Genomic DNA, 14,235 nt, shown 5'->3' on the forward strand with positions numbered 1-14,235 from the left:
CAAAATGAAGGAAACCATGTTTGATCGGTGGTGTGACTCGAAGGGGATTGGGAAAGACTTCAACCTGTTGCGACAATTGATCTTGGTGGAGGAATTCAAACAGTGTGTCCACGCGGACATTAAAGTACATCTGGATGAAAAGAAAGTACCAGAGTTGTATGAGACAGCAACCGTGGCAGATGACTATGCCTTGTCACATAGGATGGGGTTCCACAAACCTAACTTCCCGCCTAGAGTTAGCCAGGGGAGTTATGGTAAATCAGGTGTGGAGAACAAATATTCATGGAGGTGGCCTAGAGATGACTATGAGGACAAATCTGATACCGCGAATTTTAGGGATCAGAAGACTACAGTTCCAAGACAGACTTATCTTCCGGGGTGCCCGAGGCAGACCTTGAGTTTTTCCTCCGGACCTATTTGCGCTTTTTGCAAAAAACCCTGGGCATTTGATGTCCCAATGTTACGCCCTGAAAAGGAAAAATCAGGAGCGGTGTCAGACTAGTACAACTCCGAATGCATTGGCCAATGAGAGAAATCGTTCTTGGAGGACAGTGCCTTGTGAAAGCTCCCATGCCAAAGTTACGGCATCACAGAACGACCTTGTTCAAGAGGGTTACAAACCTTTTATTTCAGAGGGGTTTGTGTCACTGGATGGAGACTTGACTAACCAGAGACCTGTTAGGGTATTGAGGGACACAGGAGCACATCAATCTTTGATGCTTGAAGGCATTTTGCCATTGTCAGAGAAGACGGCAACTGGTGTTAGTGTTCTTTTACAGGGGGATGGTGGCTATGTTAAAGCTCCACTTCATGTCATCCATTTGAAGTCTGATTTGGTGTCAGGACCTGTCACCGTAGGTTTACAAGCCACTCTTCCTGTAGAGGGAATCTCTTTTGTTCTCGGGAATGATTTGGCCGGTGGTCGAGTTTCTGGTAATCCGATGTTTGTTGAAAAGCCTAGTATGGAAAATAACATTGCACAGTTAGAGGAGGAGATTCCGGGTATCTTTCCATCCTGTGCCGCGAATCGTGCTATGGATAGGAAGCGCTCTGAAGAGAAGGAGAAGGTACTGACGTCACGCTTTGCACAGGCACGTCTTGTCAAGTACCCTGAAACTAAGTGTCAGCACACACCAGTCATGAATGGAGGCAATGTTGGCAAGCTCTTTGTAGGTGGACTGAACTTTGACACAAGTGAAGATGTTCTGGACTCTATCTTTGGCAAATATGGACCACTCTTGGAAGTGCTGCTGATAAAAGACAGGGAGACGCAAAAGTCGATGCAGAAAAGGATTTGAATGGCAAGGACTTGGATGGTTGGACCATAACAGTAGAGCAGGCAGGCCATGGGCGTCGAGGGGGCTACAGAGGAGGAAAACGTGGAGGTAGTTTCAGGAGTGGCTATGGCTCCTGGGGTGGGAGTAGTAGTTTTGGTGGCGGCCGCAGTCGTGATTACTACGGAGGCTCCCAGCAGCGGCAGCACAGTTTTGGCAACTCTCGACGGGATGACTATTACGGTGGTAGCCGAGATGGGGGCCGCTACTCACATGACTACAGCACCCGACTCTACAACTGTGATTATGATTTTTATGATCAAGAGAAGAGTTGGAAGCACCGAGTGCCCAGGAGCAGCCGAGCCAATATTTCCTACACGGATTAACCCGTGAACTCTACGTTCCTAAATGCGTCCATGCAGTGAATACTTCCAGGCCTCACCACCCAACCACCATGAAACCTGCCTCTCAGCTCGGCCTCCCTCAAAAAGTGCTATAGATTTGCTTTGCTTTGGATTTTTGATCACAACTCCTTAACCTTCATTCAAAAAAATGAAAAATAAAAACCAGAGGTTGATGAGATGGAGTTTGGCTTTGCAGGAGTTCAACTTGGAAATTGAGCATGTAAAGGGCAGGGACAATGTCGTTGCTGATGCTTTGTCCAGAGTGAACTAACTTTGGAAATTTCTGCAGGTTGTTTGGAAGTTTTGTTGCTTTATTTTGGGAAATATTAATTATCGTTGCTTACGGGAATTGATGATTTCGGTGTGAGTTTTACTTTTGTTTGTTAAAAGAGTTTTTGCCTGCAAAGAAAGTTTTCACTATGTTCAAACTTTCTTTCTTGAGGGGGGGAAGTGTTATGGATTCGTCACTTCCGTTGTTGTGGTTTCCATCCACTGTAAAGATTTTTGATTCCATGTACTATTATATTGTTGTCGTTTGAGGGCAATATAAATTACTATTTTTAAAAGGTAAAAAAGTTAATGTTTTAAATGAAACCGGAACCGGACGACGACGAGGAGGAAGAGGAAAAGAAGGCGGAGCGAGTGAGTCGGGGAAGAAGCCTAGCTGCTTCGAGGTCTGGAGCGAATGATTGGCGAACGAAAGTCACGAGTGAATTTTGGGTTTCCCAGGAAAGGGATTCTTGCGACAGAGTTGTTATCGCTGTGACAGATCAACCTGCGTGTCAGGTTTTGGCGGTTGATTTCGAGGAGAATCATCGTCGTGCCGTTACGCCACAAGAACGGGCCGTCGGCCATTTTTACCTCGCGCAGGACTTGCGTTTCCCTCAAGGTTTCATCTCTCTTTGACCATTTTCACCGCATTCAGACGTTGATCTGGTGTGTGTGTGTGTAACGTGGCTTTCGAGTGGAAAATCTGCGTGTCGCCGATTTGGAGCCGTGAAACGTCCATACCCGAGGGTGTGATTTCCCAGTCGCCTTGAGGGCGCCTTTGTGCAGCTTTGGCCGCGTGACTGTGACTGCCAACCCAACGGGATTCTGGTCTCGATTGGACATTTTTCTAACGATCGCTGGAGCGGATCGACTTTGGCTTGAAGCCGGAACAACTTTGGCTTGAAGCCCGGATTAGAGACATTGGGAATCTTCTTCTTTTCGCTTACTTGGAGCACAGTGAGTTATATTGTACAAACCTGATGGTACCATCATAGGAAATATATATTGGTTGTACAATTGATTACTATTGTTGTTGTACTGTTATTCTTGTGTGATCTTAATACAATACTTGTTTGTTTGTAACAATTGGTGTGGCTTCACCATTGATCTTTGACATACAGAACAACACATTTTTCTGCCGTGAATCCTCTCGGGGCTCGGAGGTACACCGTGACCAGGGGGTTTGGGGAGGAGCGCTCAACAGGATATATAGGCTTATGTGTCTATCAAATCAAACAACTGCAGGTCATTGAGGTTTGCACACAGTGGAAGATGCATTGTATATTTAATAGTTCGTACACGCAGCAATAACTTTTTAAGCCAAGTTTGCTTTTGACGATTTGCTTTCATGAGTCAAACTTTGTTTAAAGTTTGAGTTCAGAATTTAAAGCATGCAGAAATAATGCCTACGTCCACCTTCGGGGGCAGATGCATAAAAACATCTCACTGGGGGGATAAATCAGAGTACAGCTATCTTTTACAACAGAACAGTAACAAGGAATAAAACAGTTAGCTCAATATCAGCACAGGTGGAGCCTCATCCCAACTCCTTAACTTTACTTTGAGAACTTTTTCTCCATGTGCGAAGTAAGCTTAAAGTTTACGATTGTTAATTTATTTATATGTGGATTAGAACTTGTGGTTGAGCGAAAGGTAATAGGTTGTGAGAACAGGAGGCTAAGAAAAAAAAATTCAACATAAGACGATACCGAAGAACCAAATTCTCCCAAAGACGATACCTTAGAACCTCCCAAAACCTTCATCTTTTCTACCCCTGTTAAGTCACCCCAGATCCACTTTTCTGAAATACCAACTTCTCTCCTGGAAGTCCTAGCTGTGTCCATGTGTTTTTTTGTTTTTTTACCTCTCCCACCCTCCACCCCCTTCCCACACCTCCTCCCCCCAAGCCCTCTCCCTCCCACAGATCTCCCGATGTCCCTGCTCTCAAATGTTGTACTTGTATGCTTCCCCCTATCTCCCCATCTTGTCTCCCACTTCCTTTATTTTGTCTTATGTGTCCGTTTTGGTTTTTTTGTCATTAATGTTAGCTCTTACAAGAGCCTCGATCTTGTATACAAAATGAAAGCTTACATTGTCGTAATGATTGTTTGAATAAAGAATGACAGCTGCTTGCAATATTTAGTGTAACTATGTGTCTCTAAGCAGGCTCGATCTACATTTACAATGTAGTATCACTAGGCCGTTCATGTCTTCCATTTACTACAGGCGAGATCTTGATGGTCGTTTTTAATGATCTTTTAATGATCTTTTAATGACCATTTTAATGATCTTGATGCTGCTTCTTCATCATGACATGGCTCAAATGTAATTTTGCTTTTCATTCAGTAGTTTTGCCTCAGCATTATCTTCCCCCGCAGTGGTTTTTGGACAGTTTGTGTTCTTCCAGACATCAGTTAATGACATTGTTGAAGTCTTTGATGGACCAACTCAACAGTCCCAGTTGCTCAGCTCCCTCACCGGTTCACACAGCGGTAAGTTGAGGCTCGGGCTGTCAACTCACTCACTACAATCAAAACATGTTTGTTTTTCTTATAGTCCGGCAGATATGTGAAGAATTGTGGTAGAATTGTGCCTTTGATGATACAAGCATGAAACTTGGCACACAGTTAGGGCATACCCTTACAGTGAAATTTGGATGTAGGGGCATTCCAGATTTCTCCTTGGCCCAAAATGGCGGCCATTTTACAAAATGGCGGCTAAGGACATATTTACCTATTATTTCAGACTTGTCATTTGTGCTGCTATTGAAACACAATGTAATGAGCATATTATAAATTGTCATGTACATGCTATGCAATACCTTCATACTGGGTTCAAAATTGGAATCTACGGTGGCCTATAAGGGGCAGAACAAATGGTTTACCATTGCAATAGACAGGACTGGTCTAGCGGTTTAATTATTTAACTTTGCATGACTATCTGATTTCTCCTGGGTGTAATTTTGGTTCAATACCTTTATATGAACAACTTTGATGTAGCTTTATGAACTTTCCTATCATAGACTAGGTGACTATAAGGAACAATGCAAGGCTAGTGAAAAGTTACGAAAGCGAATTACTATATTTATGATAATAATGTATGTATTTCTTTTTCAGATGATAACTCGACTGCACTGCACCTTCGCTCATTGACTGTAGTAGCTACCTAGATTTGGTTCCCAATTTGTATATTGATTGGATGGTGGTGGTGGATAATGCTTAATTGACAATGGCCAACAAAAATTTCAAGCTATTAGACCCCCAAAGCCCTAGTACATCTGGAACAAACATGCCTTATCTGACAGATTGGGAGAAGTGTGTGTTATGTCAGGAGGTCACCGATGAGGCCCTTGCCTGTCCAGCTGATTCCAAGCGAACCACAGGGTCCGGATACCAAACTCTTGCAGATTATCTCCTCACCTTCAGCCAGATGGGCTGCCTGCCAAAATCTCTAGAACTGTCCCGCCTGGACGATGGTGAAGGTATCCAGTCAACCTTCCAGAGCCACAAGGCTAAGTGGCATGATTCATGCAGACTGAAATACAACAAAACTGAACTGCATCGGGCACAAAAAAGAGAAACGTCTAGTGAAGAAACCGCAAGTGTCTCAAGAAAGTACACCCGTCACAGAGTACATGTAGACCACACACAGCCACAGCCTGAAAAGTGTTTCTTTTGTGACAAACCAGCGGGTACTAATTCTCTGCGAAAAGCTTCCACCTTCGACCTCGATAAACATGTCAGGACAGCTGCCCTGAAACTAGGAGATCAGGCACTTCTTGCTAAACTGAGTGCAGGTGACCTTATAGCACAAGATGCACAGTACCACGTGAAGTGTCTGGTGTCACTTTATAACAAAGCAAGGGCCACAAGCACAACACTCATGAATGAACAAGATGATATCAATCACGGTATAGCACTTGGAGAGCTAGTGTCCTACATCGATGATGCCCGCACAGATGCTCTTGTGACACCAGTGTTCAAGCTGGTAGACCTAGCAAGACTATACACCACCAGGCTGGAACAGCTTGGAACAGTCTTGACCAGGCGTGTCCACTCCACCAAACTCAAAGATCGAATCATGACATATTTTCCAGACCTAGAGGAGCACATGTCCGGTCGAGATATTCTGCTTGCTTTCAACCAGGATGTTGGCTCAGCCCTTCAGAAGGCATGTGATCACGACACTGACAGTGATGGAGTTTGTCTTGCTAGAGCCGCAAATATAGTTCGTAGAGACATGTTGAAAATGAACTCAACATTTAGTGGTTCATTTGAAGCCCACTGCCAAGAACATTCGGTACCTAATTCGCTTGTATCACTAGTTTCTATGATCTTGAATGGTCCTAACATCCAAGAGCAGTCAAGCCACTCGTCGGTATCAACACCTACTCTCACAATCTCACAACTCCTTATGTTCAACAGTTACTCACGCCGCAGAGAGAGTAGCAGTACTACCACGTCCACGAGGCACAGTCACAATCGGGAGACTCCCCTGCCTGTGTACCTGGGCACCCTTATCCACACAAAGACTCGAAAAAGAGACCTGGTTGATACTATGTTCAACCTGGGTCTCTCGATCTCCTATGACAGGGTGCTTAGCATCTCCACGGACTTGGGGAACAGAATCTGCCGTTTCTTCCAAAATGAGGGTACAGTTTGCCCCCCTGAGCTAAAAAGTGACCTCTTCACAACTGGGGCAGTGGATAACATTGATCATAACCCCAGTTCAACAAGTGCCCACGACTCCTTCCATGGCACTGGCATTTCACTTTTCCAGCACCCAAATAGCGATAGCCGTGGAGTTCAACGGGTAAACCCAGATGACACATCAACAAGAGATGCACACCTGCCACAGTCATACACCATCGTACCTCCTGTTGTTCTGGGTAAATGTGACCCACCTGTACCCAAGCTAGCGGGTCCCAACAAAAGCAACTGCCAACTCATCCCTGAAGCAATGCAGATTGAGTACAGGTAACTGATTATTGTGTTTGAACTGTGGACAGTTATATGTGTACCTAAATAACCAAGACTTGTTAACTTGTGTGGACTTGTTTGTTCTTAATTGTGTTCATTATCTTGCATTTTGACAGGTGGCTGGAGCAGATGGAGAAGACAGTGCTATCTGACACACCACTTAAGGGAGACGAGACAGTATCATGGGCTGGATACCATGCCAGCAAGCAGTCTATTCCAGAAGAACCAGAGTGTAGTGTGGCCTTAACTTCATTGCTGCCTCTCCTCTCTCGCATAGACGAGAACAAGGTGGAGTTGTTTGACTTTCTAGCAACGAGGATAGCAAACATTGAGACTGACAAGCAAATCGTCACCACAAACCACAAAGAAGTTTTTTGTACACAGCCACGAGATGTTACTGGTCTTTCCCCGTGTAGTCACGAGGAGGCAGATACAAGGATACTACTCCATGTCCAAGATGCAGTCAGACAGGGCTATACCAAGGTGTCAATCCGCACAGTGGACACAGATGTTTTGATCCTTGCAGTGGCAGCAACTGGATATCTTGACATCGATGAACTCTGGGTTGCTTTTGGCACAGGGAAGAATTTCAGGCACTTGGCAGCTCACGAGATGGCTGTGGCACTGGGACCAAACAAGTGCCGAGGGTTGCCATTCTTCCACGCCTTCACTGGGTGTGACACCGTGTCCTGCTTCGGCGGAAGGGGGAAGAAAACAGCATGGGAAACATGGAAAGCCTATGATGAGGTCACCTCAGCTTTCTGCGCACTGGCTGCCACACCAACCATTTCAACTGCAAATGACAACATGGATCCACTGGAGCGTTTTGTTGTTCTGCTCTACGATCGAACAAGCAGCCAGGAACATGTTAACGATGCCCGCAAGCATCTCTTCACCCAGACTGGTAGATCAATAGAGGCTATCCCACCAACGCAAGAAGCCCTCAGACAACACATCAAGAGAGCTGCCTACCAAGCCGGCTTTTGTTGGGGCCAGATGATGATTTGCGCACCTGAGCTCCCATCGCCAAGTGAATGGGGTTGGAAACAGAGTAATAACGGCTGGGGGATATATTGGACAACCCTCACAGAGGCAACTGAGGCATGCCGACAATTGATTAGATGTGGATGCAAGAAGGGTTGCAGGAAACAGTGCAAGTGTGTTAAGGCCGCACTCCAGTGCTCAGCTCTGTGTCACTGTGCAGGGGAGTGCACACGATAGTATACAGGAGGAATAACACACCTGTTACATATACACAAACATGTGGAAGACTGTTTTGTAGACTGTTTTATAGTGATGAAAGTCACTTCCACAGCGTTAATGTGGCATTTTCACTTCATTTCCATTGTGTTTCTGGAGTTTGCTCAAAATAGCTCAAAAAGTAATTATTTTTGTAAAGAATAAGGACCAAATAAATGTTATGTGAGTTTGTTGACATTTAATTATGATCTTACAACCTGTTTACGTGAAAAAAACATCATAGGTGTGCTTGAGCAATAAGTAAATCTAGTTTTATAGACATCGGTACTGTGTATCTTATTATCCGTAAACGGCCATTTTTAAAATGGCCGCCATTTTGTCCCTAGGAAAAGATTTGAATGCCCCTATATCCAAAAATCTTCCTAGTAGTATGCTCTATCAGTGTTCAAAATTTCATGCTTGTATCACCAAAAGCACAATTTTTTCACATATCTGCTGGGCTATTACAGGTCGTCTGTGTCATCAAATTATGATTCGCTTCTAAAAATAATACATTGATCATTTGAGGCCAGGTATCCTTCAAAATCAGCAGAAATGTTCAGACGTTTTTGTTTTAACCTTGGATGCATTCTAATTTTGTACCTACAATGCATTTTGACATGAATATTATTTATGCATACACTGTCTCATTTTAGCATGGACAATGATTTGCGGCCAATGGCTGGCTTCAAGATAGCTTAGATTCAGGACAATTACAAGATTTGGATTTGGATTTTTTTAAAAAAGAATATTTTTTTTGATTGCATTCAATGATTGCTTGTGCTTTATCAGGCGAAGACTTACCCCTGAGCACATCCAATAAAATTACTCTTCGTTTTGCCTCCAACAAGAACGTCTCCGCAAGAGGCTTTCACTTCGTTTACCAAGGTAATGGGCCGTGTGTGCAGTTTCCAACAGCCTGAACTAAAATGATTTGCTTGCTGTGCTTATATTTTAAGTTTATTTGTGAAAAGAAATGTTCTTCATGATAATAGCAACTGGAATAACAATTGCTACAATAAAATAAGTAATTGCAGCAATGGCACAGCATTTTTTATCGCTTTATTGTGCAAGTCTGGTGCAGCATTATAGAAAATTCGACTTCTGATAGAATGAGCTGCCTTCTATAACCTACTGTTGTGGCCAAAAATATTAGCACTCTTGCACTTTTTTCAAATAATGCACCATTTCTTCCAGAAAATTGTTGAAATGAAAAAAATATTTTGGTATCCACATATGTATTCTCTGTCTCTGGCTATGGCTTCCTCTCCGCTGCCACCTTTTGTTCATATGTTTTTGTACCGTCCTCCAAACAGTGATGACTCCATTTACATTTCGCTGTCTGACAACATGGACCAACTTCTATCCACTCATCCCAACTCTCTCTTCCTCATATGTGGCGATTTCAATTGTCATCATTACAGCTGGCTGGGTGTGGGTACCTCTCTCACCAGCCATGGCATCTCAGCAAAGGACGTCTGCGACTCATTGGGAGTGACACAATCTGTCAATTTCCCGACCCGGATCTCAGTCAACGGAGCATCTTCTCTTCCAGACTTGGTTATGAAAAACTTCCCTGCAGATGTCTGCTGCTCTTCTTCTGCTCCAATCGGTTCTTCTGATCATGTGTTTGTTAAAGAGGATACAGTCACGTGAAAAAGTAAGTACACCCCATGTAAAGTTTTGACTTTTTCAACATATTTCAACATACAGCTATTTGATCTTCATTTCAACAATATTGATAGATAAAGGTGATATAATATAACAAATATCATGAAACATTTACATTTTGCAGTCCATTGTATAATTTAAATAAACATAAATGCAAATTTCGCATGTGGAAAGAGTAAGTACACCCTAGGCTCTAATAGGTGGTATTGTCCCCTTTGGCAGAAACGACCTCAAGTAGGCGTTTCTTATTACCAGTCTGACATCGACTGGGAGAAATTTTTGCCCACTCCTCCATGCAGAATTCTTTCAGCTGTGCGATGTTTGAGGGGTTTCTTGCATGCACAGCTCGTTTCAAATCCCCCCACAACATCTCGATGGGATTTAGATCCGGGCTCTGACTTGGCCATTCCAGAACCCTCCATTTCTTTCTTTTTGGCCATTCCTTGGTGGATTTACTGGTATGTTTAGGGTCCTTGTCATGTTGCAAGGTCCACCTTCGGTTGAGCTTCAACTCTGACAGATGGCCTCACATTATCCTCAAGCACCCTCTGGTACAATGTAGAAATCATAGTGGATTCTAGGATGGTGAGCTGCCCAGGCCCTGATGCAGCAAAGCTGCCCCAAACCATAATATTTCCACCACCATGCTTTTCAGTTGGTATCAGGTTCTTGTGGTCAAATGCTGTCTTTGGTTTTTGCCAAACATGTCTTCTGGTACTTTGGCCAAATAGCTCTACCTTTGACTCATCTGTCCAGAGCACATTGTTCCAGAAGTGCTCGTCTTTGCCGAGGTGTTCATTGGCAAACTTTAGTCTTGCCCTGATGTTCTTTCTGGACAGCAACGGTTTCCTCCTGGCACACCTCCCATGTAGATCAAATTTGTGCAGCCTCTTTCTAATGGCAGACTCGTGCACTTTGACATCAACAGTGGCAAGAGCTACCTGTAGGTCCCGTGATGACATTCTGATGTTCTTAGAGACTTCTTTCAGCATATTGCGGTCTGCTCTTGGGCTGAACTTGCTGGGGCGGCCTGGCCTGAACAAGTTGGCAGTTGTTTGGAATCTTCTCCACTTGTAGATGATCTTCCGGACAGTCGAATGATTGATTTCAAATTGTTTGGAGATCTTTTTAAATCCCTTCCCAGACTGGTAGGCATCTATAACCTTCTTTCTGAAGGCCTCAGAGAGCTCTTTTGATCTAGGCATGGTGACGCCGCACACTTCAACAACAAAGAGCAAAGCAAACTAAATGTCTGAGGTTTAAATAAGACAGGTTCCACCAAGATCCTCTCTAACGATGTTCTAATTGTTTTCACCTGAGGTGGTGCACCTGATTCTAATTTTAGGTGTTTTAAGTAGTGATAAATGTGGGGGTGTACTTACTTTTTCCACATGCGAAATTTGCATTTATGTTTATCTAAATTATGCAATGGACTACAAAATGTAAATGTTTCATGATATTTGTTATATTATATCACCTTTATCTATCAATATTGTTGAAATGAAGATCAAATAGCTGTATGTTGAAATATGTTGAAAAAGTCAAAACTTTACATGGGGTGTACTTACTTTTTCACGTGACTGGCCGCCTCCTCACTTTCACGCCGCCTCTCTGGCCATTCTCAGAGATCCTCCTCAGCGTCGACGAGTCTGGCAATTTACTCAGGCCGAATGGCATGGTCTTCAAGCAGCCATCAATCATCTGGACTGGTCTCCCATCTCTATTGCCTCTGACATCAACTCTTCCTGGGAATTCTTCCAAAGTAAACTGCTCTCTCTCATGCACAGATTTATCCCATCTCGTCTTCAGTTGTCATACTCTTCCTCCCATCCATGGTACACTGAATCTTGTGGTGAGGCTGTTGCCCTGAAACAACTTGCCTTTGCCTCTTGGAAGGCTAATCCAACTGAATTCAATCTCAGTTCCTTCCACCAAGCTCGGAACAAGTTTGTGTCCACCCTCAGGAGAGCGAGGAAACTATTTATCTCTACTTTCAAGACTGAACTCTCAAACCTGTCTGCTTCCTCCAAATCCTGGTGGTGTCTGGTCAAATCTGTTTCTGGTGTGTGTTCCCCGTCCACCCCCTTCCTTACCTCAAATGGCTACACAGTTGACACCGCACGTGACAAAGTCGAATGCCTCAACTCTGTGTTTGCCTCAAAATATTGTGTCCCAAACCCATCTCTCTCTGTACCCACCTTACCCAGTCGAACCCAGCTACTCCTGGACTCTGTGTCCTTCTCTCCTGACAAGGTGGAGAAGTTTCTGTCAAATCTCGACTCTGATTCTGCAACTTGACCATCAGCCCACAGGTCCCAAAATCCTGCTCTGTCGCTCTATCTCACCCTCTCTCTATTCTCTTCACACTCTCTCTTGCTCAAGGTCATCCTCCATCAATTTGGAAATCAGCCAACATTACCGCTTTACACAAAAAGGTGCAAAAACAGATCCTTGCAACTACAGACCAATCAGCCTGCTCCCAATTATCAGCAAAGTCATGGAATCCATCATTGCTTCGGATCTCTTCTCCAATGGCTTGATCTCTGATCATCAATTTGGTTTCAGACCAGGTCACCCGACTCTGGACATGCTGCTTCTGCTGACTCAACAATGGATGGAGGTCCTCAATGCCAAACAGGAAATCAGAGCTGTCTCCCTTGACATATCACGTGCCTTCCATACGGTCTGGCACACCGCTCTGCTCACCAAACTCTCCTCCTATGGTATCCATGGAAATCTCCACGCATGGCTTGCGGACTTCCTCTCTAGTCGTAGTCAACGTGTGGCCCTAAATGGATTTCTCTCATCTCCCCTTCCTGTTCAGGCTGGAGTTCCCCAAGGCAGTGTCCTGGGACCTGTGCTTTTTCTGGTCTTCATCAATGATCTCGCCGCCTCTCTGGAAAATCCTCTCTATCTCTTTGCTGATGACTCCATTCTTTGCTGCTCCATTCCTCATCCCTCAGATGGGCAGTCTGCAGCCTCCTCGCTCTCTGCAGACCTGGACAAAATCACAAACTGGTCAAACACGTGGAACATGTCTTTCAATCCTGACAAATCTCACACTCTTACTATGTCTCTCCGAAAAGACAGACTTGACAACCCTCCCATCTACTTTCTCAGCAATCCTCTCCAAGAAGTTCTGTCACTTAAGCTTTTGGGTCTCACTATCTGCCATGATCTTTCCTGGGAAAAACAACATTTCCAAGCTGGCCTCCAAAGCCAGTCGCTGACTGGGCATCCTCTGTCGTGTGAAGTCCTTCCTTTGCACACCTGAGCTCCTCACCACATACAAGGCTTTCATCCACAGCTCAATGGAATACTGCTCTCCCCTCTGGGCTGGTGCTCCTGCCTCACAACTGGCTCGGCTTCACGCTGTTGATACCAAAGCTTTCAGAATCATTGGAATCTCCCGCGATGAAGCTGATTGTGAGGGCCTTTCACTCACGCACCGCAGGCAGGTAGGTGGTCTTTCTGTCTTCTGCCGACTCCTCTCCGGCCTAGCACCCCCAGCTCTGTCTGTGCTCAGTCCCCCAAATATTCCTACAGGTCGCACCAGAGCTTCCAGCAACCCTCTTATGGTTAAACTGCCAAAATCAAGACTCTCTGTTCACCTTCACTCTTTCATTCCTCTTTTCTCCTGCCTCTGGAACAAACTCCCTCACTCTATTCAATCCCACTCCTCCCTCCAGGTCTTTAAAACACCTGTTCACCACCATCTCTTTTCTTCCCCCATCCAAAACCTTGATCTTTTCTACCCCCGTTAATGCACCCGAGATCCACTTTTTTGAAATACCGACTTCTTTCCTGGAAGTCCTTGCAGTGTCCATGTGTTTTATATCTTTCCCATCCTCCCCCCACCATTCCCATTCCTACTCCCCCCAAGCACTCTCCCTCCCACAGATCTCCCGATATCCCTGTTCTCTAGTATCGTTGTACTTGTGTGCTTCCCTCACTCTCCCCAGCTTGTCTGCCGCTCCCTTTATTGTATGTTTTATGTGTCTGTTGATGTTTTTTGTGATTAATGTTAGCTCTCACACGAGCCTCGATCTTGTATACAAAAAAAAAAAGTATTTCTTTGGTATGCAGTGGAACAACACAAAAAAAGCTGAAAAATTATTCCACACAGAAATCCTAAAATGGCCCGGACAATAGTATTGGCACCTTTTAGAAGTTGTAATAAATAATCGGATTTCAAGCAGGTGATTCTCCTTTCCTTTGCAATTGGACTCACCTGTGGTGAGTTGCAGGTGCCTGCAATATAAAGATCACTCATTCAACCAGTTTGAATGGAGAAAATGAGTCATTCTGCTGTTTTGTGTCACTGTGTGTACCGCAATTTGCATGGAGAAAAGAAAAAAAACAACCAGAGAATTGTTTGAGGAGGTCAGACACAAGATT

General features: G+C 44.4%; 1 protein-coding gene across 1 annotated transcript in view; it reads left to right on the plus strand.

The window, feature by feature from the left end:
* The window catches only part of CSMD3 (CUB and Sushi multiple domains 3), a 1,283,181-nt gene that overhangs the window by 938,982 nt on the left and 329,964 nt on the right, over positions 1 to 14,235 (plus strand). The window contains 2 exon segments of the mRNA XM_068130918.2: positions 4,327 to 4,440; positions 8,959 to 9,054. Of these exon segments, the coding sequence (XP_067987019.2) occupies positions 4,327 to 4,440; positions 8,959 to 9,054 (210 nt within the window).

The sequence above is a fragment of the Myxine glutinosa genome, chromosome 11 (genome assembly GCF_964187855.1).
Source record: "Myxine glutinosa chromosome 11, kmMyxGlut1.1, whole genome shotgun sequence".
In the NCBI taxonomy this organism is placed as follows: domain Eukaryota; kingdom Metazoa; phylum Chordata; class Myxini; order Myxiniformes; family Myxinidae; genus Myxine; species Myxine glutinosa.